The sequence below is a fragment of the Acomys minous genome (assembly GCF_964271855.1).
Source record: "Acomys minous genome assembly, chromosome: 16".
Lineage (NCBI taxonomy): Eukaryota > Metazoa > Chordata > Mammalia > Rodentia > Muridae > Acomys > Acomys minous.
Genome location: NC_140498.1, coordinates 92352825 through 92375886, shown reverse-complemented (window position 1 = coordinate 92375886; position 23062 = coordinate 92352825). Strand labels below are relative to the sequence as shown.

The 23062-nt window shown below is 50.0% G+C and overlaps 1 protein-coding gene across 2 annotated transcripts in view; it reads right to left on the bottom strand.

Moving 5' to 3' along the window:
• Positions 1–18070, bottom strand: part of CCDC60 (coiled-coil domain containing 60) — a 161920-nt gene extending 143850 nt beyond the window's left edge. Inside the window, exon 1 of one of the 2 annotated variants that reach the window (XM_084762189.1) lies at positions 17498–18070. In XM_084762189.1, the coding sequence (XP_084618315.1) occupies positions 17498–17596 (99 nt within the window). In that variant the 5' untranslated portion in view covers positions 17597–18070. The remainder of the gene's footprint in view (positions 1–17497) is intronic. The other variant, XM_084762188.1, reaches the window with a different exon arrangement.
• Positions 18071–23062: the final 4992 nt, after the last annotated feature.

Sequence of the window (23062 nt, the reverse complement as noted above, 5' to 3'; positions counted from 1 at the left end):
GAGAGAGGTCACGGTGCTGACCCTGGATGCTGCACCTGGGCTTCATCCTGAGAAAAACAAGCATTCTGGGAACATCCTGTCCTAGACCTGTAAGGGAAACAGTTTAAAAACCGGTGGGAGTGTGACATGAGTTCACACAGCCAGGGTCTCAAAAATGAAATCTAGCATTCGGAAGATTCTACACATGAGATTATAAGTGAAACGAGTCTGCACACTGATATGACTCTGAAAGAAACGGAACAAAACAAAGCAAACAGCCACGCAGGGGTCGAATAAGGTGGCGAGAGAGACGCGTCTAAGGAGACCTTGACTTCTGGTGCGCTTACCCTGTTCAAAGTGGTTTCATCTCCTGTGGCTGGGAGGGCATGGCCAAAGTGAATGGATCTCTTAGATATTCTAGAACAATCTAGGTTGCTTGGAAGGCAGGAATAAATGGACTTATTTATTCATCCAACATTCACGGTGTCTCTTCCTTGGAGCTTTACCAGCACAGTGACTGGCGTAGGTGTGGTCTGAAAATGAAATGTCCGACAGGGCTGCTCTTTGAATGTTTGCTCCCTGACTGAGGCTCCTGTCTGGGGAGGCTTTGGGACTTTTCAGAGACAGGGCCTCACCAGGAGAAGCAGGGCAGGAGGGGTGGGACCTCGGGAGGCGCCCTCACCCAGTGCTAGTCCTATTGCTCTTTCTGGTCCACCATGATGTGACGCGTCTCTCCCTGGTGGTCCCCTCACCACAGGTGGGGCTGTACCATCCTGCCTTCTGCAGTGATCACAAAGCCCTCTCAGAAACCAGGAGCCCAGGCAAACCTTTCCTGCCATAAGCTTTTTCTGTTGGAGGTTTGATTACAACAGCGTGAAAGTAAGTGATACAGTGAGTATCCAGGAGATGGCTGTGGGATGGATGATCATTTATGGCAAGCTCTACTCCAGGGGATGTGGTTATAACAGGCAGGGTGGGGTGATTAGAACAGGCAGTGTGGGGTGGTCATAACAGGCAGTGTGGGGTGGTTATAACAGGCAGTGTGGGGTGGTTATAACAGGCAGAGTGGGGTGATTAGAACAGGCAGTGTGGGGTGGTTATAATAGGCAGAGTGGGGTGGTTATAACAGGCAGAGTGGAGTGGTTATAACAGGCAGAGTGGGATGGTTATAACAGGCAGAGTAGGGTGGTTATAACAGGCAGAGTAGGGTGGTTATAACAGGCAGTGTGGGGTGGTTATAACAGGAAGGCAAGGTGAGGGCCACGACTGTAGAGCCCCAAAAGGTTGGAGAGAGAGGAGATGCTGAGAGAGTCAGAGACAGCTTCTTCAGGGGAACTTGTACTGGTGGCAGTGGCAGCAGAGACCGCCATGGCGCAGGCATGCCTGTAATCCTAGCACTTGAGAGGCAGAGGCCGGTGGATCTCTGTGAGTGTGAGGACAGCCTGGTCTACGTGGTGAATTCCAGGACAGCCAGGGCTATACAGAGAGACCCTGTCTCAGGAGAGAAAATGAAAGAAAGAAAACAACTTGCTGATCTACCTTGCTTCTGGACCTAGACAAAAGCGATTAGGAGCTCAGAGCACATAAAAGTACCAACACTTAGTCTGGATACCCACCCTGGATCTTCAGAGGGGCGAGAATATTCTGGTTACCCAAGGCTACCTCAGGGAGGGACTAATTCTAGACCCCCCCTTTCTTTTCAGATAAGGATGCAGATATTCTAAGAGATGATTTATTCATCCAGGAGATGGCACGGGCTGGACTCCTGGTGTGCAAACACACATCCATACATCCTTCAGTATTAGACAGGAAGTGCGGCAGATGCCCTATGATGGCTTGGCGGCTCTCTGTTAGGGTTGGGACTGAACTGTCTCCCACTGGCTCAGCTCCTGTCTGGAATGCTTGACCTTCAGCTGGTAAATCCACCTTAAGGACACTGTAGCCTTTCGGCTGTGGGGCCTGGCTGGTGACAAGAGTTGCACTGGGGGTGGGCAGAGGCAGTTACACAGACCCAGTTCTGAGGGCACCGTCTGACTTGTCTTTCCGCCTTGCCTTCTCCGCTGTGGTGGACAAAAAGCTCTCTGAAACCATGAGCAGAAATGTCTCCCTCCCCTGAAGCTGATTCTGTCAGGGATTTTGGCTGTATCCAATGTCAGCGCTTGGCAGAACTGGGGCACCGATCAACTGGTCAGCTTAGAATAACCATCCTGCTTTTCGTAAGCCATGAGGGGATTCTCTCTCTTGGTCTCTGTTGGCTTCCATTCTGCCTCTAGCCGAGCACAGAGCCAGTCCTTAAGAACTTCCTGATCTCGAGGAAAAGCACAGAGGCCCCCTCGGTGAGCTTGAGCCCCACCCCAATTCTGCTTGAACCCACTGGGCCCTGTAGCACCTACTCCCCACACCCAAACTCAGTGACATGCTTTGCTGGGAACCAGGCTGTCTAAGATGAAGAAATTATCTGCAGCAACATTGCTGGGGCTACTTTAATGCCTGTAACTGAGTTCCTTCTATCAAAACAGACCCTCACTCGTCAGCGTCAGCGGGCAGTGCTTTGGGAAGCCCTGCGCCCTGTGTGGAGCTGGGAACGAACACCTCCTTCTTCTCCTTTGTAAAAGCAAAAAGGCAAAACCTTCAGCAAAGGTCACAGATGCCAAGAAACCTGGTGGCCAGGCTCCTCCTGAGACCACAGGGCTCGTAGGCCTGTCTTCGCCGCTGAGATGCCCTCATGGTCTCCGATGCTCTGTTATCAATCTTGCCTAATGATCTATTTACCCAAGGTGCACGGTTACAGACAGATGCCCATCACGATCCTGGGCGGATGAAAGGACATTCACGTATCTGAGAGACAGGGGTGGGGACTGCTTAGCAGTTGGTCTGAAACGCTGGTTCCTTTGCCCAAATGGCTAGCTTGACTCTGGCTTTCCTCTTTTTAAACACATGAAATTGTTGAACTCATTAATTAACTGAATTAAGCTAAAAAAAGGAAAGGGATAATTAGTGTACTGTCAGAGGAAGAAGGGGAGAGGGAGGGTGATGGGAGGGAGAGGGAGAGAGAGAGAGAGAGACAGAGACAGAGACAGAGACAGAGAGAGAAAGTGAGACAGATATTGAGATTTAAGATTGATTTAAGACATGTTTCTCACACTCTTGGGAAATAAACACCGCTTTTTTGCTTTCTGAGAAGTGGCATTTTCTCCTTCCTCCAGCTCCGGGTGGCTGCTCAGACAGCACTTGACCTCAGCTGGGCACCCCCTCTTCTCCAGCCAGACCCCTACTGTGGATTAAACTCAGGCCCTTTAATCCCCACAAGAGGCTCCTATCATCCACAAGCAGCAAGGGCCAGATGAAGACCCAGCAAGGAAGGAAGAGGCCAGTCTGTGGGCAGCCGTGGCCTGGCCGCCTGCGGTGAGCATTCTGTGGACGGGGTGGGTTCTCTCAGCACAGGCCTGCCAGTACTCAGGATGATGACCCAGGCTGGGTGAGCAAAGTCGGAAACTGAATTTGGAGAAACTCAACAAAATGAAGCCAAGCCTCCTTCCCAGAGAGGATCGGTGGCCCTGAGCATCTGTGGGCTGTGGGGTGGGCATGTGGACCTTTGCGGGCAGACAGTCCTGGTTTTCAGGGTCAATATCCCTGAGCAGTGAACGTCTGTCTTAGTATTTTATTGCTGTGAAGAAACACCAGGGCCGTACAACTCTTTTTTTTTTTTTTAAGGTTTTTCAAGACAGCGTTTCTCTGTGTATCCTTAGCTGTCCCGGAGTTGCTTTGTAGACCAGGCTGGCCTCGAACTCACAGCAACCTGGCTGCCTCTGCCTCCCCAGTGCTGGGATTAAAGGTGTGAGCCACTACGCCCCCATACAACTCTTATAAAAAGAAGCATTTAATTGTGGCTTTCTTACAGTTTTGGAGGTTTAGTTCATTGTCGTGGCTGGGAGCAGAGCAGCGCACAGGCAGACATGGTGTGGGAGAAGTAGCGGAGAGTTCTACAGTGGGACCCACAGGCAGAAGGAAGAGAGAGCCACTGGGCCTGGCTTGAATTTTTGAAACTTCAAAGCCCATGCCATAGTGACACACTTTGTCCAACAAGGCCACGCCTCTTAATCCTTCTCAAGCAGTGCCACTCCCTGATGACTAAGCACCCAAATATATGAGCTTACGGGGGGGGGGGGGTTTGCAACATTCTTATCCAAAGCACCACAACCTCCATTCAAGTCCCCCCCCCCTTTTTTTCTCTGGGATAGCTTTCCTGTCTGCAAAATGGAAGTGACACTGCCTTCCTCCTGAGGCCTGGAGGTAGTGTCTGTTAATCATGGGGTATGCTGTGATGCCTTGGCACACAGGAAGATAAAGGACAGGCTCTGGGGAGACTTAAGTTTCAGGTGTCACAGGCGGCAGACGCAAGCACAAGAGAGACTGACCACTTCACGGGAGTGGGACTGTCCATGGTCACTACAGAAGAATGTGTCCGTGGGCCTTGACCACTGTGAGAAGATACGCAGAATGAGGGGAGGGAGGGAGGGAAGGAGAGAGGGAGGGAGGGAGGGAGGGACGGACAGACTTGTGAGGTAACTGATTGCCTCCACACCAGCTTCTGTGATGCTAGACTGTGACCATCCAGGGGGACCTTGCAACTGGGGACTGGTGGGCTGGTCTTCCAACACCTTCTGGAAAGCCTAGGCGAGAGAGGCAAGCCAGAGAGCATTCGGAGTGGGTGCTGTTGGGTCAGAGAGTGGCATGTCTTTTCAGCAGTGTGTCAGTGAATGTGAGCCAGCTTGCTTCTCTTATGGCCCAGAGCTTCTCTGCAGGAATGCGGGCCTTACCGAAGGCTACAGCACTGAAGGAAATGCCACCCGCATCGATGAGCAACTATATATGTCCTCCCAGTGGGGTGGGACACCATGGCCGTCTCCCCTTCCCAGGGAGCTGATGGGCTCAGGCCTGGGGCAGTCATGCACAGCTCACTGGGGTGCATACACACATCCTACTACGTGAATGTAGAAGCGGGGGGGGGGGTGGTGGTGGTGTTGGGGTGTTTGACAAGAGGGAAGGGGTCCAACAAGAGAGAGCAGCAAGGGTGAGTATGGCTGAAACATATTAGGCATATGTATGAGTAAGTCATAACGAAGCCCACTATTATGTATACTCAACATATGCTAATACAACTTTAAAACATAAGGAAGAATCACGGCTGCCTGTTTCTGCTCCCACAGGCCCTGTGGACTGCCCCCCACAACTCCCACCATCTTTCCATCTCACCAAGAGGAGGCCAGGTTGATGTTCTCTCAAATTCCTCCGCGCCCCCACCCCAGCCTCGAGACGCCGCCTTTAAAAAGCTCTAAAAATATCTGAGAGCGTCTTGATTAGCAGCCGACAAGATCCGCTAATAAGCAAGGCAACGTAGGTGACAATTGTGCAGTAATTGCCTTTTGGGCATTTGCTTCAAGGGCTCTTGGGAAGGAGACATCATGGCTGCACTACCCTTTAGGTGCCTTCCCCTGAATACATATAAAATAAACAGCCGGAGTGCTGTCATATCTGGAAATGTCAGCAGCATTTAAGCGTTTTAATTCTCGTTATTTGGGGCCCGAGGGCGTCGATCCCTATGCAGCAGGAGAGAGAGAGAGAGATGATTACCCCCAGGTGAGAACCTCCTATTCATCTGGGACATTTCTGAGCATTACATCATCAGCCCTTCCAACAACCCAGCCAAGTGGGAACTGATATTGCTTCCACGGGCGAGAGAAGGAAACCGAGGCACAGGGATTAAGTAGCCAGCCCGTGATTACTGGGCTGGTAAGACTCAGGTGGCGATGCTTAATCTTGTCTGGGAGGCGGACACACCTCTGGGGGTTCTGTTGAGGGTGTTTCCAGAGAGGGGCGAGTGAGGAGGGGGAGAGCTCACTCCACAGGGAGCGGTCTAAACTATAATGAAGGCCTGGGGCCGGGTTACAGATAGGGTAGTGTGTGAATGAGGCCCTGGGTGTCAGCTCCAGCACCCCCAGCCCCCCAAAAGAAAAGAGGTCCAAGGAAAAATCAGTACCCCTCAGCTGCCTTTGCCTCTTCCTGAGTGAGAGGGCCTCTGTTTCCTTGGCTACCGTCACACTTCAGCTTCTTTGGCCTTTTAACACGGAAAGGGATGCCAGGGGCAGCTTTACCACTCCCCACCCCCTGAAGGGGGGCTCTGGACCCTCTCAGACAGACTGGGGCTGTTGAGGTGCCCAGCTCTATGCGTGGAACTGAAATGGGTTTTTGCTTCTCTCCTGCGCACGTAGCCGTTCCGGGCTCTCCGCATCCTGTTCTGGGAAAGCTGCTCAAATAAATCCCCCTTTTTATAGAGATGATTCAGCTGTGATGGGTGCTTACTGTTCTTGCAGAGGACCTGGGTCCAGTTCTCAGTACCCATGCTAGGCAGCTCACAGCTGCCTGTAACTCCCATTTCCAGGGGATTCAATGCCCTCTTCTGGTCTCTAGGGGCGCCTGCGTACATACGGTGCACATAAATACACAGGCACAGATGCATATAAAAAAACCAACCAATCAGTCTTAGTGTATGCACCCAGTCTGTTGGTTCCGGTCCACTAGAGAGGCCTGTCAATCCCTGGGCATCTCTCTGTGGAGGCTGGGATACAGGGGGATGAGACATTGTGTGTCCCTGCTCGGGTGGAGCTGACAACTGCCCGAGGATGAGTGTGCAGGAACCAAGGAACTGCCCTTGGTTCCCCAAACAGACTCACGGGCTTCTATACTATGCACGGACACTTTTTGAACAGTCTGTTTTCTAAGCCAAAATGATCAAATTTACAATGCAGAGTGGTTTTGTTTTTGTTGGTTTGTTTCATTTTTAAAAACAAACAAAAAATTCTATAGGTCAGAGCTTAGATTCAGAAGGAATTCATTTACCTGCATAGACCTAAATTATCCAACCCAATTAAGCTGCTTAAGTAATCAGCACCCCTGCCCGGTGCCCCCTGCCCCCAGCCCTAGTTCTCCTTAGCTAGGCCCACTGTCTCCTCCCCTTTAGCTAGGAGGCCTTGGCAGTGTATTGACCTGGAATCCCGGAATCAAAGCACGCCTTTCTTAGAACCGTGGCTTTAATTAGGCATCGCCTGTGCCTTCCGTTGAAAGGGCTCTGTTTGGGAAGCCAAGTCTGAGCCATGCTCACTGCAGCTTCTCTTGTTCCCTCCCCCATCTTTAGCTCCGCTCTGTGCCAGAAGAGCCCGACAGAATATTTTAGCAAGATCTCAAGAAAATGCAAATGTCCCTGCCCGTGGTCACGGGCGCAGTCAGATTCTCATGCGTGTTGCCTAAAGCTAAAAACTGGCATTCTCCTTTTACTGTCAGAGACTTTTTGAATATACTCCTTAAAAACTTGCTCCAACAGATGCCTCTCCTGGAGAGGTGCTTGCCTCCTGGCTCGGTGTCACCGCAGCCCACGAGGCTCCTTTTAACAGCACAGGCTCTCTGAAGTTACTTGGTTTGGGATTAAAACCTCAACTCCACCACCCGCCTATCCATGTGATGAGGAATACTGTCGATGTGGCAGAACAGAGGAGGATTACCTAGGAGGCGCACCTCTGGGCACATCTGTGAAGGGCTATCTAGGAGGCAGGGAGACTCACGGTGAACGTGAGCGGTGCGCCACTTCCAGGGCTGGGGTCCTGGGCTGATAAGAAGGGAGAAGGTGAGGGGAGCCCCAGAATGTATCACTTTTGCTTTCTGGTTGGGGGTCCAGTGTGACCAGCCACCTCAAGCTCCAGGCATTATAACTTCTCTCTACCATCACCACCCGCCCCTGTAAGCGTGAGCTGAAATGACTACTCCTTCTGTAAGCTGTTTTTGTCTGCGTATTTAGGTCGAAGCATCAGAAAGAGCAGCTAATACACCTGGCCTACCTGATCAGATGCCTGCTCTAAGGCTCCGGTTCCTCGGTGCCCCTGCATACAGATTATGATCTCTCTGCTCCACAGGACTGCGGAGTTTGTGTCAATCACGCACGCAGATCACCTGCTGTGATCTGTAAGTAGAAGGTCATGTTCCATGAAGGAACCAGGGAGGTCACAGGGGTCCCCCTAAGTCACCCAGACAGGCAAGCAAGAGAGCTGGGAGCCAGGACTTCAGGTCCAGGCAAAGGGCGGGGCCTGCTCTGCCACCATTTGTACCTCTGGGAACACCCTGACAGGGAAAACCATGGGCTTTGTTGTTCCTGTTGACAGAGTTGAGATTAATTCTGAGCTGTTTCCTTCCTGTGTCCCATCTAGACCCCTGGCTCCTATCCCAGGCAGAGCTGATACGATGGTTTTAATTCTGTCCAGGAACCAAGAAGGTCCCCGAGAGTCACCTGCCTCAATCAAAGCTTAGCTGTGTGTCAAGCGTGGGGCAGGTCCTGCTGGATGCTGGGAATAGAGTGACGGTCAAAGTTGACCCGCCTCTTGCCTTTGAGAAGTTGTCATTTTGCCAAGAAAGAGGGTGTCAAGTCAGGAAAACCAGTAAACAGAAGCCTGTGACCTGGTTTGGGAGGATTAAAAAGATGGAGGGAGTGGCATATTTAAAAATCACAGGGAAGAGAAACAAGGCTTGGCTAAACTCGGTGGTATGTACAATACCTTCTAAACCTCACTGAAGCTATAAGCCCTCATCCTGGAGTGTGTGTGTGTGTGTGTGTGTGTGTGTGTGTGTGTGTGTGTCTGCCTGTCTGTCTGTGTCTATGGTTGTGTATGTATATGTGTAGTTGTGTTTGTATGTGTGTGTTTATATGTGTATGTGTACACACTGCATGTATGTGTGTATGTATGTGTGTATGTGTATGTATGTGTATGCAGTGCCGTGTGTGTATGTGTATATGTCTGTGTGTATGTTTATATATGTGTGTGTATACGTATGTGTGTATGTATGTGTGCGTGTATATGTATATGAATGTATGCATGTGTGCACATGTGGAGGTCAGAGGCCAGCTGGTTCTTGCCTTTCATCACATGTGTGCAGGGTCTCCTAGTTGTTTATCACTGTGTTTCCCTGGCCAGCTGGCCTGTGAATTTACAGGGATTTCCCGCCTCTGCCTCCCACCTTGTTGCAGGATCACTTGAATTACTGATGTGCACTGAGCTGCAAGCTTTGTGGGGATTAGAACTCTGGTCTTTATTCTTGCATAGCAAGCCCTCTCCGTAGCTCACTCATACTGTTTTCATTGGCGGAAGAACAGTATCATGCACTCATTGAAGGAAAATAGGTTGGAAGGAGGCCACATGGAGGGCAAAGAGTGAAGGGAAGGGGTTGGCAGAACTGTCCAGACAGGAGATGGTTCTACTAGGCAGGAACTGGATAGAAGGCAGTGTCTACACAGCACCTCCTTTGGGCCGATGATTGCAGCCTGGGTGTGTGTGTGTGTGTGTGTGTGTGTGTGTGTGTGTGTGTGTGTGTGTGTGTCCAAGAGGGAGAGTTCCGAGACCCAAGGTTGGCACATGATGGTGTCATTCATTCAGATGGGGAAGGCCTGTCTACCCAATGGATACTGGACTACAGAAGGATTCTTAGGGCTTTAGGGACCTTCTGCTGGTGCAGCTTAACCAGGGGTGACTCTGCCTCCTTAGGACACTACGCAACACTTAAACATACACGGTTGCTGCTACTGGCATCTACTGAGAAGAGATGGGGGTTGCTGCTCAGCAGCCGACAGTGCAGCCTACAGTGCAGCCTACAGGTTGGTCCAACTGGTCCCAAGAACTAACAGTGCTAAGTCCGAGAGACTGCCCTCGACTCTGATCTTGGAAAGAAGGAGAACATTAGACTCTTGCAGTCACTGAAGACCTTGGTGAAGGTTTGTGGGGTCAAATCTCACCTAACTTGACAACCCTTTGAGGTAGAACTTGTTGGTGGTGGGGTTCTCTGGAGGCAGTGTATACATGTATTCGTACACACATTATAGAGGGAGGAAGAGAGTCCAGAAGCCTTAGGAAGATGAGGAGGAGAGCCACTTCTGTAGAGGAGCAACCCAAGAGGCAGGGGGCCTTGAAGGAACTTGTTCCTTAAACATAGCAGTGACCGATTCCCCTATTCAGCTCCTACGAATAAGGACAATAGTGTTGGCTTTGACCCAGTGTCTTATGCCTCCCAACTCTGTATCCAGCCAATGTCCAAGTTTCAGGTCAATGGAAGCCTCCTCCCTGAGGACTTTCATGGTACCAGAGGGCACTATGCAAGTTTCCGGAGGAGGGAGGCAACCGACAGTGCTACCCAGCTATGATGCAGACCAGTGAAACATTCTACCATGGGTGGATGCAGTAGTGGTGCACACACCTTGGCAGTAACCAATAGCTCTTTAATTGGACTTAAAGACCCACTCAATAAGAGGGAGACTAGAAACCTAGCTGACTCCTCAGTGCTGGTGAAGTCATGGTTGTTGGAGGTGTAGATGCACACATCTACAACCACTAACCTACTAACCCAGCAGAATCCCTAGCGACAGTCCGTGAACATCTGTCTTTATACCCACAGGTAAGTGTGGGCCTCATCCCTCATCAAGGAAACATCTCTTTCCAACAGATGGGGACCGCTACAGAAAATCACAATCAATCAAAACGCAGAGTTGTGGGGTCCTGTCCCAGTGGATACATCGACAAAACACTGCACAGGAAGCTCAGTCACTGCAGAAGGAGGAGGAGCAGAAAAAGGCCGTCAGAGCCAGAGGACCGGGGAGTGTGGCATGAGATCACGGCTCCTAGTAATGTCGGGGGCTACACCCATTGGGTATTATCAAGACGGCTGCCCAGGTGTGAGCTGAACAACGAGGGATCCATCAGACACTACCAACTGGATGGAGAGAAGCCCACGAGGCCTTAACTCTACACAAAGGACCTCAGGCGGCTGAGGAAGGGAGTGGGAGAGGTGGTCTTCCCCAGGGAGGCCACACCAGTGTCCAGTGCCAAACTTATCAGCCCCAAAAACATACATAGAGGTAGCATTGTGGGAGCTGAAGAGGCTATAGTTAGGAGCACATATGTAACTATACGCATACATATATGCATGCAATGACAATTAGTTAAAAAATAGAGGCCATGGATTTGCAGGAGAGTGGGGAGGAGTTGCTTGCTATATGAGGAAAAAGGAAAGGGAAGAGAAGGGAGAAATGCTGTAATTGTAATCTCAAAAATTAAATAAGGAAAAAAAAATCAGGCCACATGCATCTTTTTATCCCATTCTCAGTGGCTACAGCTTCTGCATCCATGCGTTCCACCAACCAGAGAGGGTCAGACCTTTCAAAACACTTCCATTTCTACTGACAATGTAACTGTTCCCTAAACAGTACGGTACGGCAATGGTGCCCACAGAGTTTGCATTGCATTTGGTATTCATAAAGTCCTTTGGAAGTGTGCAGATTTGGTGTCACTTCATGTAAGGGATGCATGTAGTTGAGGGTTTGGGTTGTGAGCAGGGTCCTGGTAGCATTAGCCCCTTAGATCAATAAATCAATAGTCATCTGTGAGTATTCTCTTCAACAGGACTGTGGGATCCTTGGGATAAATCTCCTGGGTTTGGCTCATGCTGGTGCCCTTCAAACATCTGTCACAGGGTAGGTAGGTGTCCGGTGTAACCTCAGAAGATGACCCTGACAATGTCCCAGCCTACAGTGGGGCAGGCTGCTGCCCTTCCTGTCACTGAGATAGAGCATAGAAACGCCTCGCTCTCACCCCACAAACCATGCCAGCCCCACAGTCTTCTGAGAAACCCCAGGCCACCCCCTGCCTGCCAGCACAAATCACCAGATGCGCCTGACTTTCAAGTTATTACATAAACTACTGGCTGCATACATTCCAGTCTGAGCAGGGATGCTTGAGATCTGAACTGAGCCCCAAAAGGTGTCCTCGGCAGAGTTGGAAAACAGGAACCCAGAATGGGAAACCGCCACCGTCTCATGATAGACGGTATCCCATCACTGCCGATTATAGTTTTGAATTTAGCTGTCAGAAAGATCTCTGAGGGAGAGAAAAAAAATATGTTGGTTTGTTCTGCCTGGGAAAGGTTTAATTGGCTTCTGTCGTATTTGACGTAAGTGCCCCCTTGCTGCCAAAGCCCATACAGATTCATGAAATGTTTGGATTCAGAGACAACGGCTCAGGGCTGGAGGATGGGTACATGTAGGAAGGAGGCCAAGGCGGCAGTGACCTCCCTCTGTGCCATGGCCTGGCTAAACAGTGCCTGCACGCCCCACAGCCCTGCATCCCTGCTTGTGCTTGTGCTGTGCGGGTACTTACTTATTCCCCAGCCCCTGGAACAAGGTCACCGGTGATACCCAGCGTTCGTCATGCTCCGTACACGCTTAGCCTTCTGTATCAGCTCTGTGGGTGGCTGCTCCGACAGGGAGCCTCTAACCTTGCCCTGTGCACTAGCCTTTGGTTTTTATTCTGTCACCGTGCCTGCAGTGTCTAATGGCAATGACTGAAGAGGAAAGCCTTTTTGTGGCTCACATTCTGAGGGATTCGGCTTGGCGCGGTGTGCGCTCGGGTCACACCATAGCAGCCAAGAAGCAGAGAGAAGCAGGATTTTACACTCGGGTGGCTTTTGCCCTTTCCTCTGAGGTTTGCGCTATCCATTCAGGGTGGGTCTTCCCCAACTCTGCCCACCCCCGAGAGACGCGCTCACATCTGTAGTGGTGTGCCTCGGTCTCCTGGGCGATTCTAAATACGGGCAAGTCGGCAATAATGAAGACTAAAGATCACCCTGGGCCCTTGGATGGGGTTCCTAAGGTAGCACTGTCGGGGAATGTGGCTGTTGGGTGGGGCTGGGGCATTGTTTCTCAGCCTGTGGGTTGGGACCCCGTTGGCAAGCCTGTCTTCAAAAATGTTCGTAGCAGTAGCAGAATTACAATATGAGTAGTGATGAAAATAATTTTATGGTTGGGGTCACCACGACGTGAGGGATGACGCTGTCAAGGGGTCACAGCATTAGGGAGGCTGATAGCTGGGGACCTGGGTCAGGGATGCCTTTATTTGTGAGATCCATCTGTCAGCGTGAGTCTCAGGGCTCCCGGTGGTGGAGGTTTTATGAGCTCATTTGTATCAGTCACCACTGATCTTTCAGCCCAATGCCATCTCCAACACAGCCATCTGCCTCTTGCCCTGCCTCCTGCATCAGGGTTAGAGAAAGCTTCCCGGTCGCTCTTACACGGAAGGAGAAAAAAAAAATGGCAACCCTATCCCAGCAAGTGAGCCACGGGAGGAGGTAAGCTGGGGAGAGCTCTTTGGCTTGTTTCATCAAAGGGGCACACAGGGCTCTTGGCTGTGAGACCTAAAGTTGGGGGCAGCTGTTTCGTAACCATGAGAAGAGGTCCCGGCATTCCAGAGTATTTGAATCAATACAGAAACTGCCCACGTCCAGACTTCTTACCGCAAGAGAAACAAATTCATGTTCGTGTCACTGGATTGTTGGTTTGTTTTTGCGCTCAGAGCCTGCAGTGGTCCTAATCAATACATAGTGTTTTCCTTTTATTTTTCTCAGTAACTTCTGGCTCTCCTTGGGATTTCAGTGTGAGTGATGGGACTAGACCAAGAGTTAAGTCCAAGGGACCTGAACTACACTCATGGGCACCCTCTTTCTAATTAACTAATTAATTAAAATGATTATTTTGAGGCAGAGTCTGGTTATGTGGCCCAGGCTGGTCTCAAATTCATGATCTCGCCAGCTGCAGCTTCCAAGTAGCTGGAAATATGGGCCTGAGCCTTCTGCACGGCTGCTCCTTTCTCTACAACCTAAAGGTTCACACTGGCTTGGGGATTTCTGCCACCGGGGTGAACTCCTGAAAGGGGGCTTTCCTCTCATGCAGGTCTAAAAATGGGCCCAACCATTTTGCCTCTTCCCAAGCTGGCATCTGGCTCTGCTCATGATGGGGCCCACTCTCCCGTGAGCTCCCAGCCTCTTCTAGAGCTCACACTGCTGCTCAGTGTAGCTTCGGGGTGGTGGCGGCTGTCGTGGCCAGCCAGGGGGAGAGGGGGAACACAAGCGCCTCTCACGTACCATTTCATTTAGCCCTTTAAAACGTCCACCCCATGGACCCCCGATGCCGATGCCATTCAACCCAGTTCACAGACTGTCACCCTGGACAGGACCAAAGGCGGACTAGGATAAAGGCGGAGCTCTTCCTGGATCTCTACAGTTTGTGTGCAGCAGGAGGGAGACTTTGTGCCCCGCCTCTCCCCTCCTCTCGCAGCCCCTGCTCATACTGCGCAGCTGCTTCTTTGCAGATGGACAAAGAGCTGCCTCATTCTGTCCAGCGCGTGCCCATCACTCTTCCTGCATCAGGAGGCAATGGACCCGCTCCTTCCTGCCTCCCAATAGATCACGGAGAGGAGTGGCTGTGACAGGGTCTGCAATTAGACACAGCGAAGCTTCCCCATGGCGAGCAAAACCGGCTCAGAGCAGTAGGCCATGAAGAAAGAAAGAAAGAAAGAAAGAAAGAAAGAAAGAAAGAAAGAAAGGAAGGGAGGGAAAAAGAAAAGAAGGGAAAAGGAAAGAAAGAATAGAGGGAGGGAGAAAGAAAGAAAAAGAAAAGAAAAGACTCAAGCCTGTGAATTGCAATGCCCTCTGTAGTTGCCATAGATTCCCTTGGAGAGAGAAATGGCTCCCTGCTATTTTCCTGGACTAGGTCTTGCCTGGCGCACAGGGGTCTGGCCGCTTACCTCCCCCCACTCCCCCAGCATTAAATCACAAGCCGTCATCTGATAATTTACTCCCCTTTCAGGGTAATCAGTGATTCTGTGCAGGAGGTGTGGCGTCCTTGATTAGAGGCCAGGGGATCACCTGCCTCGCTCATCTGCCCTTTCTCTCTCCCGGCCACCATTCCTTCTGCCTGCCGAGGGAGCAGAGCCACACTGTAGCCTGCTGCCCTGCTAGCCGCGGTTCCTCTGCCAGGAGAGGATCTTTCTAAGATGCCTTGCCTCACCCTCTTGGATGCCAGGCACCCTGGGTGGAGGGTGAGCTGGGGCTCTGGGCAGATTCCTTCTTGTCAGGAACGTTGGGGCTCAGATCTGTTCAGTATCACAAGTCCTGCCTGGCCCTGCCTCCCCTTCCCTCAAGGCCTGCCTGCTCAATTCTCAGGAGAGAACCAGACCTTAGGGCTCTTCGTGTGGTGTGGCGGCAGGGGTGGGTGGGTGGAGGGCAGCGTACCCAGGGATACGCCCATAATCCTCCAGTCACTAATGAGATCAACCACCCCTGTCATGGCTGCTGATGTTCGGTGTGTCAGTCTGAATGTTACCTCTCGAACCCGTCTGTTCCTAAAAGCAGCATTATAAAGGTGGTTGGGGCTTCTCACCCAAACTTCATCTACAGTAAGAGGCTCATTGTATTCTACATTTTCATGTCTCAGAGAGAGCAGGGCCAGACCTATCACCTCATTAACTGGTGGAGCTTGCTTTTGTTTTTTGTTTGTTTGTTCGTTTGCTTTTTTTTTTTTTTTTTGAGACAGGGTTTTTCTGTGTAGCCTTGGCCGTCCTGGACTCACTTTATACATCAGGCTGGCCTCAAACTCACAGCAATCCGCTTGCCTCTGCCTCCCGAGTGCTAGGATTAAAGGCGTGCGCCACCACACCCAGCTTTTATAGTGGAGCGCACACAACACAACCCATCATGAAACAGAAGCTGCATCATGAAAGAGAAGCTTCGTAGGTTCTATTTTTTCCCTAAGGAAATGGGGATTGGTGGGATGGCTCAGCAGATAAAAGGGGAGCTTGCAGCTCTGCTCCCAGAGCCTGTGCCCAGGCGGAAGGAGAGGATTTCCCCAGACCGTGGGTACTGTGGGCACATGTCTTGCCACAGGCTGGGTACCATGATGATGATGATGATGATGATGATGATAAACACAAATTTAAAAGCGGTGCATGTATCTCACAAAATTGCAAAGTACGGCATGGGCATGAACGGAATTGCCTAAGGCCACCCTTAGGAGGCGGCTGAAAGCCACTCGGATTACTGGAGAATCCACTCATTATTTGTATGACTGAGTTAGGAGGGGGCTCCCCAGAATGTGTGGGGGCGTGATGTCCAATCGGGCCTCTAAGCACAGTGAGGCTCTCTTCAGAAAGGCTAAAGCGATTTACCTTTGGAAACTGCTCCGGACTGTGCACTCACGTTCTCAAAAACCCACTTCCTACAGTCAGAGAAGAGTTTGTGGGAGTTTGCCTGGTGTGCACTTCCAACCTTCTTCCTTAGCACTCAACTCGAGCCTCACTCTCCTTCACTTTCTGCTCTGCCAGGATGTTAGGTTCCGGAGGGAGATGCTCTGGACCAAACACACTCCTCTGTGAGGCATTTAGAAATGGCAGGCGAGGCACAGGGCTGAATCCTGTCAAGGGATCATCCCCAGTGGGCCGGGCAAGGAGGGGTGAACGAATACGCATTACTATTTCAAGAGTAGCAACAGCCTTGGGGCTGCAGAGATGGCTCAGTGGTTAAGGGCACTTGCTATTCTTAAAGGGGACCAGGGTTCGAGTCCCTGTATGTATGTACGTACGTACGTATGCACGCACGCACACACAGCAGCTCACAAGCATCCTTAACTCCAGTTCCAGGGGATCCAGCGCCCTCCACAGGTGTCAGGGACGCACTGTGCACATCTATGCACGCAGGCAAAAGATGCAAACACATAGCATAAACTCAACAAAATCTTAAAAAGCAGAAGCACAGCTGCCTTGGAACATTCTAGACCATGTATAAACTGGAGAGTTTTATGGCTTCTCCACGAGCTTTACCGAATCCCTGTGGGTGCAGCAGGGTGGGTGGGCATCCCCACCATCCCTACCCTCCCTCCCTTGGCTAACCATCAGAGACTTCAAAGACATCCAAGTTAAACGTACTTAAATCATCATCTACCCAGTTGCGACATTTGCATCCAGAAACCCTTGACACGAGTCAGCACCAATGACGCAGCTACATCTCCCACGTACATTTATGTATATATACACTTCGACAGTGTCTGTATTTGATTTCTTTTACTCTGTGCTATTTTGGCCCAGCTGACATTCCCAGTCTCATCAGGAAGAAAGAAAGAAAGAGAAAGAAAGAAAGGGAAAAAAAGTTTCAGAGATGCTGAGAAACTTGCCCGATGGCACACGGCGAGCAAACAGCCAGCTCAACCTGCAACCCCAGCTCCCACCCCCACCCCGAAAGTGTGATACCCTGCAACTGGTCTCTCTGCAAAGCAATAAGGAGAAGGGCCTGTCTCCAGAGCCCAGTGGCGCTCTGGGACTGAGCTCTCTGATACCAGCCTACAATCCATCTTGATTTCCCCCTAACATTCTACAGTGTCTCTGTCGATTTAGCCCATCATTCTGAAATTACTGCCTAATGGAATAGGCCCAGCTCACACCAGGTCCGGACTCGTGGTTTCATTCTCTGAGAAGCCAGGCATCGAGAGCAGCAGGGATGTCTGGACGATTTAATTATACCTAGGCCCCTCATCCCTTTCCCTCTCACAGGCGGCCCGGAACCTAACCCATTTCTCTTGTTTAGCAGGCGGTGTATCGCTTACCTGGGTCACCTGGGTCGGTTGATCTGAGGTGGAGTTGAGCCATAAGGCCCTCTTGCTGGGGACGCTCTGTAACTTTTTGGTGTCCGACACTTTGGTCATCTTGAAAAATAACTTCAGGCTTTAAGCCCGTGTCTCCGGGAAGGTGTTTGTTTGTTTTCCCCCTAGAATCCTTGCCTTTAGCACTCACTGGTGTGAAAGGGTCCAGAAAATTCTCCTGGGCCCCCAAGTCCCAAGGCTGGGGACCGCGAAGAGGTTTCTCTCCTTGTGGGAAGGCTGGGCATCTGGGTTTCACATAGGCAGGGAAAGGAAGTCCTGTGAGGCCGGAGCAGGCAGGCGAGCCTGGCGCTGTTTAACTTGCACAAAGTCAGTTTTAAACGTTTTCCCTCTTTTAAAGGAGGGGATTTCTCTCTCCTAGAAGCAAAATAAAATATGAACTGAAAAAATAAAATAAAACTCTACAAACAAAAGCTCCACCCTCGGCCAGTGAGACAAGGGAGTAAGGCGGCCCCGCCATGGGGCTCAACCTTGGGGCATAACTGCCAGGTAGGGCACACGGTTACCTGGCAACCAAGGGCTTCCTCCTTCGCTGGGATTGGTGGAGGCCAGGACAAGAACACTTCTGGGTTGCTGGCAAGTGGCCTCTCCGGTGGTAGCTGGCCAGGAAGCCAAATTGTCCAAACTCTTTTTGGGGGTGTGTGGGTGGAAAAGCCACTTTTAAAATCTTTTTTTTTCCTGCTTAGGCCCGAGGACTCCAGCCTTTTCTCTACTTGCCTACAAGACTTCAAAGCCAGTCGCACCTGTTGCTAATCTTTGTATTAAGTGCTCAGATGTGTGCCTTTAGCTCTGCAATTATCAGCCGCGGGTGCCTACTGCTCTTCCCACCTGAAAACTCCTATAGGCCCTTCAAAGCCCACGTACAGATATGGATATAGATTTATGCGCATGCGCATATATTTGTGTTTATGAGTATAAGTGCACGTGTGTGGGTGTGGCATTTCTCGGGGGCCTCCGACAGACAATGGGATGTTCGCGTGCTTCACGACACAACATTTCTGAACTGGCTGACATCCCAGCCAAAAACTGTTTGATTCTAAATCCCAGGTTTTACCCACTGAGATAAGAAAGCTAACCTTGTGTGTTTGGTGCTTCCAGGTCTTTAAAATGGGGGCTGCAGGATTACCACTGGCTGCTAAGGATTAAAGAAATACCATGTAGGTAGCCCAGGTGGAGAGGTGCCCTTAGTGACTCTGGGAAGGACTAGGCATGCTCTGGGCTCACAGCAGAGCAGATGTTAACACTGACTAATATTTATCGATCACCTGCTCCGTGCCAGCCGGCAGCAATTTAACCCGTATATTTTGATTAACGTGCCTTCTCCTTGGCTGTATTTTTATTCCGCCTCAATCTTGTTCAGTGTTTCATCTCCAAACCACCCTAACCCACCATGGCTCCATCACCTTCCTTTGCAAACCTCCTCCCACTGCAGGATGGCTCTCCCATTGCAGGATGGCTCTCGCCTCCCTACAGAATGCAAACAGCTGCCCCCGACTGTTACTTTCTCTCCATTGTCTGAAGATTGAATCTGACCTCCTCCTCATCCTCCACAGGAAGTCTGTGTCTGCCTGCTTCCTCTGTGGCTAGCATTCAGCACCTACCGAGTGTTTTCTGAAAGCTACAGATAAACAACGCCCCCCCCCCCATAGAGGATGGGGCTGGGCATGAGAAAGCTAGGCCAAATAGGAACTGTTAAGCCTGGTGGAGCCCAGGAAGGCCAGCTTACAGGGTGTCAGCGAGTGTGTGTGTGTGTGTGTGTGTGTGTGTGTGTGTGTGTGTGTGTGAATGTGTGTGTATTTGTGGTGTGTGTGTATGTGATTGTGTGTGTATGTGTGGTGTGTGTGTGTGAATGTGTGTGTATGTGTGGTGTGTGTGTGAATGTGTGTGTATGTGTGGTGTGTGTGTGTGTGTGTGAATGTGTGTGTGTGGTGTGTGTCTGTGTGTGTGTGTGAATGTGTGTGTGTGGTGTATGTATATATGTGAGTGTGTATCTGTGTGTGTGAGTGTGTGTGTGTACTACTCTACATGATCTGGAGGAACAGGAGGAGGGTTTGTACTCAGCTTGAGGAAACATGCACAGAAGCATAACATCATGTTTACTAGTGTTGACTGGGTGGTGTGCCGTGTTCCGCTAGCATCCTTCCTTGTATGTGTGTAATATAATTCAATCAATTCACTCCTTCTCATGTCTCCTTCCCTTCCCTTCTCCCCTTCCACACTCCTAACGTTTTCTCCCCCTAGATTCCAACATATAAGAGAAAACACACAATTCTTGTCTTTTTGAATGCATCTTATTTCACCCAACATTATAATTTCCATTTCTATCCATTTTCCTTGAGGCTGAGTAGTTTTATTCTTCGTAGTGGAATAAACCTCTATTGTTTTCTTTGAAGATTACCTGTGTTCCTGTGTGGGGTGTGTGTGTGTGTGTGTGTGTGTGTGTGTGTGTGTGTGTGTGTACATGTTTGTGTGCACTTGAGTGCAATACTCTTGGAGGCCAGAAGAGGGTATCAGATTCACATGGAGTTGGAGTTTCAGGAACTTGTAAGCTGCCCTGTGTGGGCCTTTGGAGGCAAACCCCAGCCAACTACAAGAGCACTAGGTCCTCTTAGCCATGGAGGCATCTCTCCAGCCTTGACACCATGTTTTCTTTGTTCACTCATTTGCCTAGGGGCACTTAGGTGATTCTATGACCTAGGGACTGTGGAGAGTGACATGAAAATGGCCCAAGCACCACTGTCCTCAAACAGCCTCAGTGATAATAATCCAGCTGGAACAGGCTGAAGCTAAAGGGGCCAGAGCACGTGACAAGCAGGGTCTAACACACAGGACTCAACCAGGCCAGCACTCAGCTCTGTCCTTACTCACCTGTTTGGGCCATGTGAGAAATGGTGAATCAGAAGCACTTTGGAACATGAGCTGTGTTCAAATCCTGTGTGTGCTGCTGACTGGTCATGAGACCTAAGTGACCTTCTTCTGCTTTCTCCCAGCCGTGGTTCTTTTCACGTGTGTGGAAGTCATGGGCACTGACAGTTCAGCCACTTTATTCCTGTCGCTGGGAACTAAGGGACACAGCAGGTGCACAGGGCTCTGGTCCCAGATGGCTGCTCTCATCTCCCTTCTCTGGCCAAGGGTTCTAGGGCTTTAAGCAGCAGGCAAGCTCCTCAGTGCTCAAGGCATTCAAAGAAAATGCCGTTGGCTGTTGGCTTCTTCACAGGCATGTGGCTCATGAATTAAAGCAGTGCTTAAATCCCACCCCACAATTACAAACTGTGCAACACTGCCCAAATAATTTCTCCCAGAGCCTTAATTTTCTCCTTATAGAGTGGTGGAAATTGTATACTCATGAAGTGATATAATTCCCAGAAAACATCTAGTCCACTGGCTGGTGTGTAATAAACACTTGGCAAATGTTAGCTATTTTTAGCTTATAACCATATGAACCAAAGCACTTCTGAGATCAGTCAGCTAATTCAGGGATCAACTGCTTAAGGGAGGAAAAGCTCTCTGATCTGGGAGTGCCTTTGAAACTACTTATGTTGGGACACACACAGGAGGGAGGGAGGGAGGGAGAGAGAGGGGGGAGGACAGATGGACAGACAGACAAATACACACAGAGAGAGAGAGAGAGAGAGAGAGAGAGAGAGAGAGAGAGAGAGAGAGAAGGTTCATTTCAACTGAGATTTTTCGAGAAGAATACTTCAGAATGGATCCCAGATGTGCTATTATCTTGATCTATTTTAAGTGTGTCTTCCACTGTTTCATGTTTGGGGAGCTTGGTCCTCAGTGTGATGATGTAGGAGAGGTGGGACTTTAAGAGGCGGGTCTACAGTGACTGGGTCACTGAGAGTGCTTCCCTGGTGAGGATTTAAAGTACTTCTGGGGTGCTAGCAGTTGGTTTAATGAGAGAGCAAGCGTAGTCTCTCCCCATTCTCCTAACTTCCTGCCTCTGCATGTGTTTTTTCTTTCTCTGGTGCTCTTTCACCATGATGTCCTCTGCCATGATGTGATGCAACTAAGTGGGGCCCCACGAGAGCCAACACGGTGCTGTTTGGACTTCTAGGCTCCGGGACTGTGAGGCAGCTTAAACCTCTTTCTTTCATAAGTTGTGTGGTCTACAGACATCCTGTCATAGAATAAAGACAAGCTGATCCAACCTGAAGGAGATTGGTTGGGGGTGAAGAAACGAGAGAGGGGAGAGAGTGCATTGAAGGAGGACGGAAAGAATGAGTAGGAGGCGTCTCACACTGAAGTACAGTTCTGAGAAAGTCTTGGCTGGGCTGATGCAACATAATCCTTCAGGGCTCCCACAAAAGGTGGTGTTGGAAGCCCCCATAATTGGTACCCAGCCTTCTCTTACTCACAGCTCCTCAGCAGAGATGATTGCTACCAATTTGCCTAAAGCCCACACACCCTTGGGAAATGGCACCCTTTGCTTCCTAGGAATTCTTTTTGCTATTTTAATGTATTTTTGCTTATTTATGTTATTACCTCTAAGCCAAAAGTAGTTTCTTGAGACTCCCATTTATTAAAGAGGTAGGTTCACACAAATTAGCATTTTTTAAAAATAATATGATGGCCATTTGGGGAAAAGTACATTTGAAACCTAAAACGTACATTAAAATGATCGAAACATAATGTTTTTATTTGATTCTTAAATAACTATGCTTCTTTTTTGTTTGTTTTTCGAGACAGGGTTTCTCTGTGTAGCCTTGGCTGTCCTAGCCTCGCTTTGCAGACCAGGCTGGCCTGGAACTCACAGCGATCCACCTGCCTCTGCCTCTCAAGTGCTGGGATGAAAGGCGTGCGCCACCAAGCCTGGCAATAGCTACGTTTCTTACCAAGGGGACACATGTACATAATGCACTCTGCCCAATTTACCAAACCCTGAAGTCAGACCAGACGGCATCCACCTCACTTCCTGCATCACCCTGACTCCAGAACCTCTTGCTTTTTGTCACAGCCACATTTTCACCCAGGTTTCTAAATAGTATGTGTAGAGTGTGATCTATTGTTGGAATTTCGTGTGTTTGTCAGCCCGGGATGCCGTACAAGATGCTACACACCAGGTGACTAGACAACAGAGACTGATTTTCTTGTCACTTGAAGTCACTGAGGTCTAAAGTCAAGCTGTCCAGAGATTCTCTTCTTCCTTGGGGCTTTTTTTTTGATTGCATATGGCTGCCTTTTCTCTTGTGTGTCTTCACATGGTTTCCCTGGATATCTGTGTCTGAATTTCTCATGATGGCACTGATTATAACATATTGGTGTATTCTTTTTATAAAGAGCCTGGTTTCAAGGTGGGTCACATCCTGAGATGCATGGACTTAGGTATAAGTCCTTAGGGATGGGAATCTCACATTTCAACCTGTGACAGGGTATGCATGGAACTCATAATCCACACAAGGGCAGTAGATGTCTTTGTGTTTCCCTGTCATGTTAAAAAAAATACTCTGTCATGTGCATTTGTGGTGGTTCCCCGGGGCATCTTGGTGTACACTCTGGGAACTG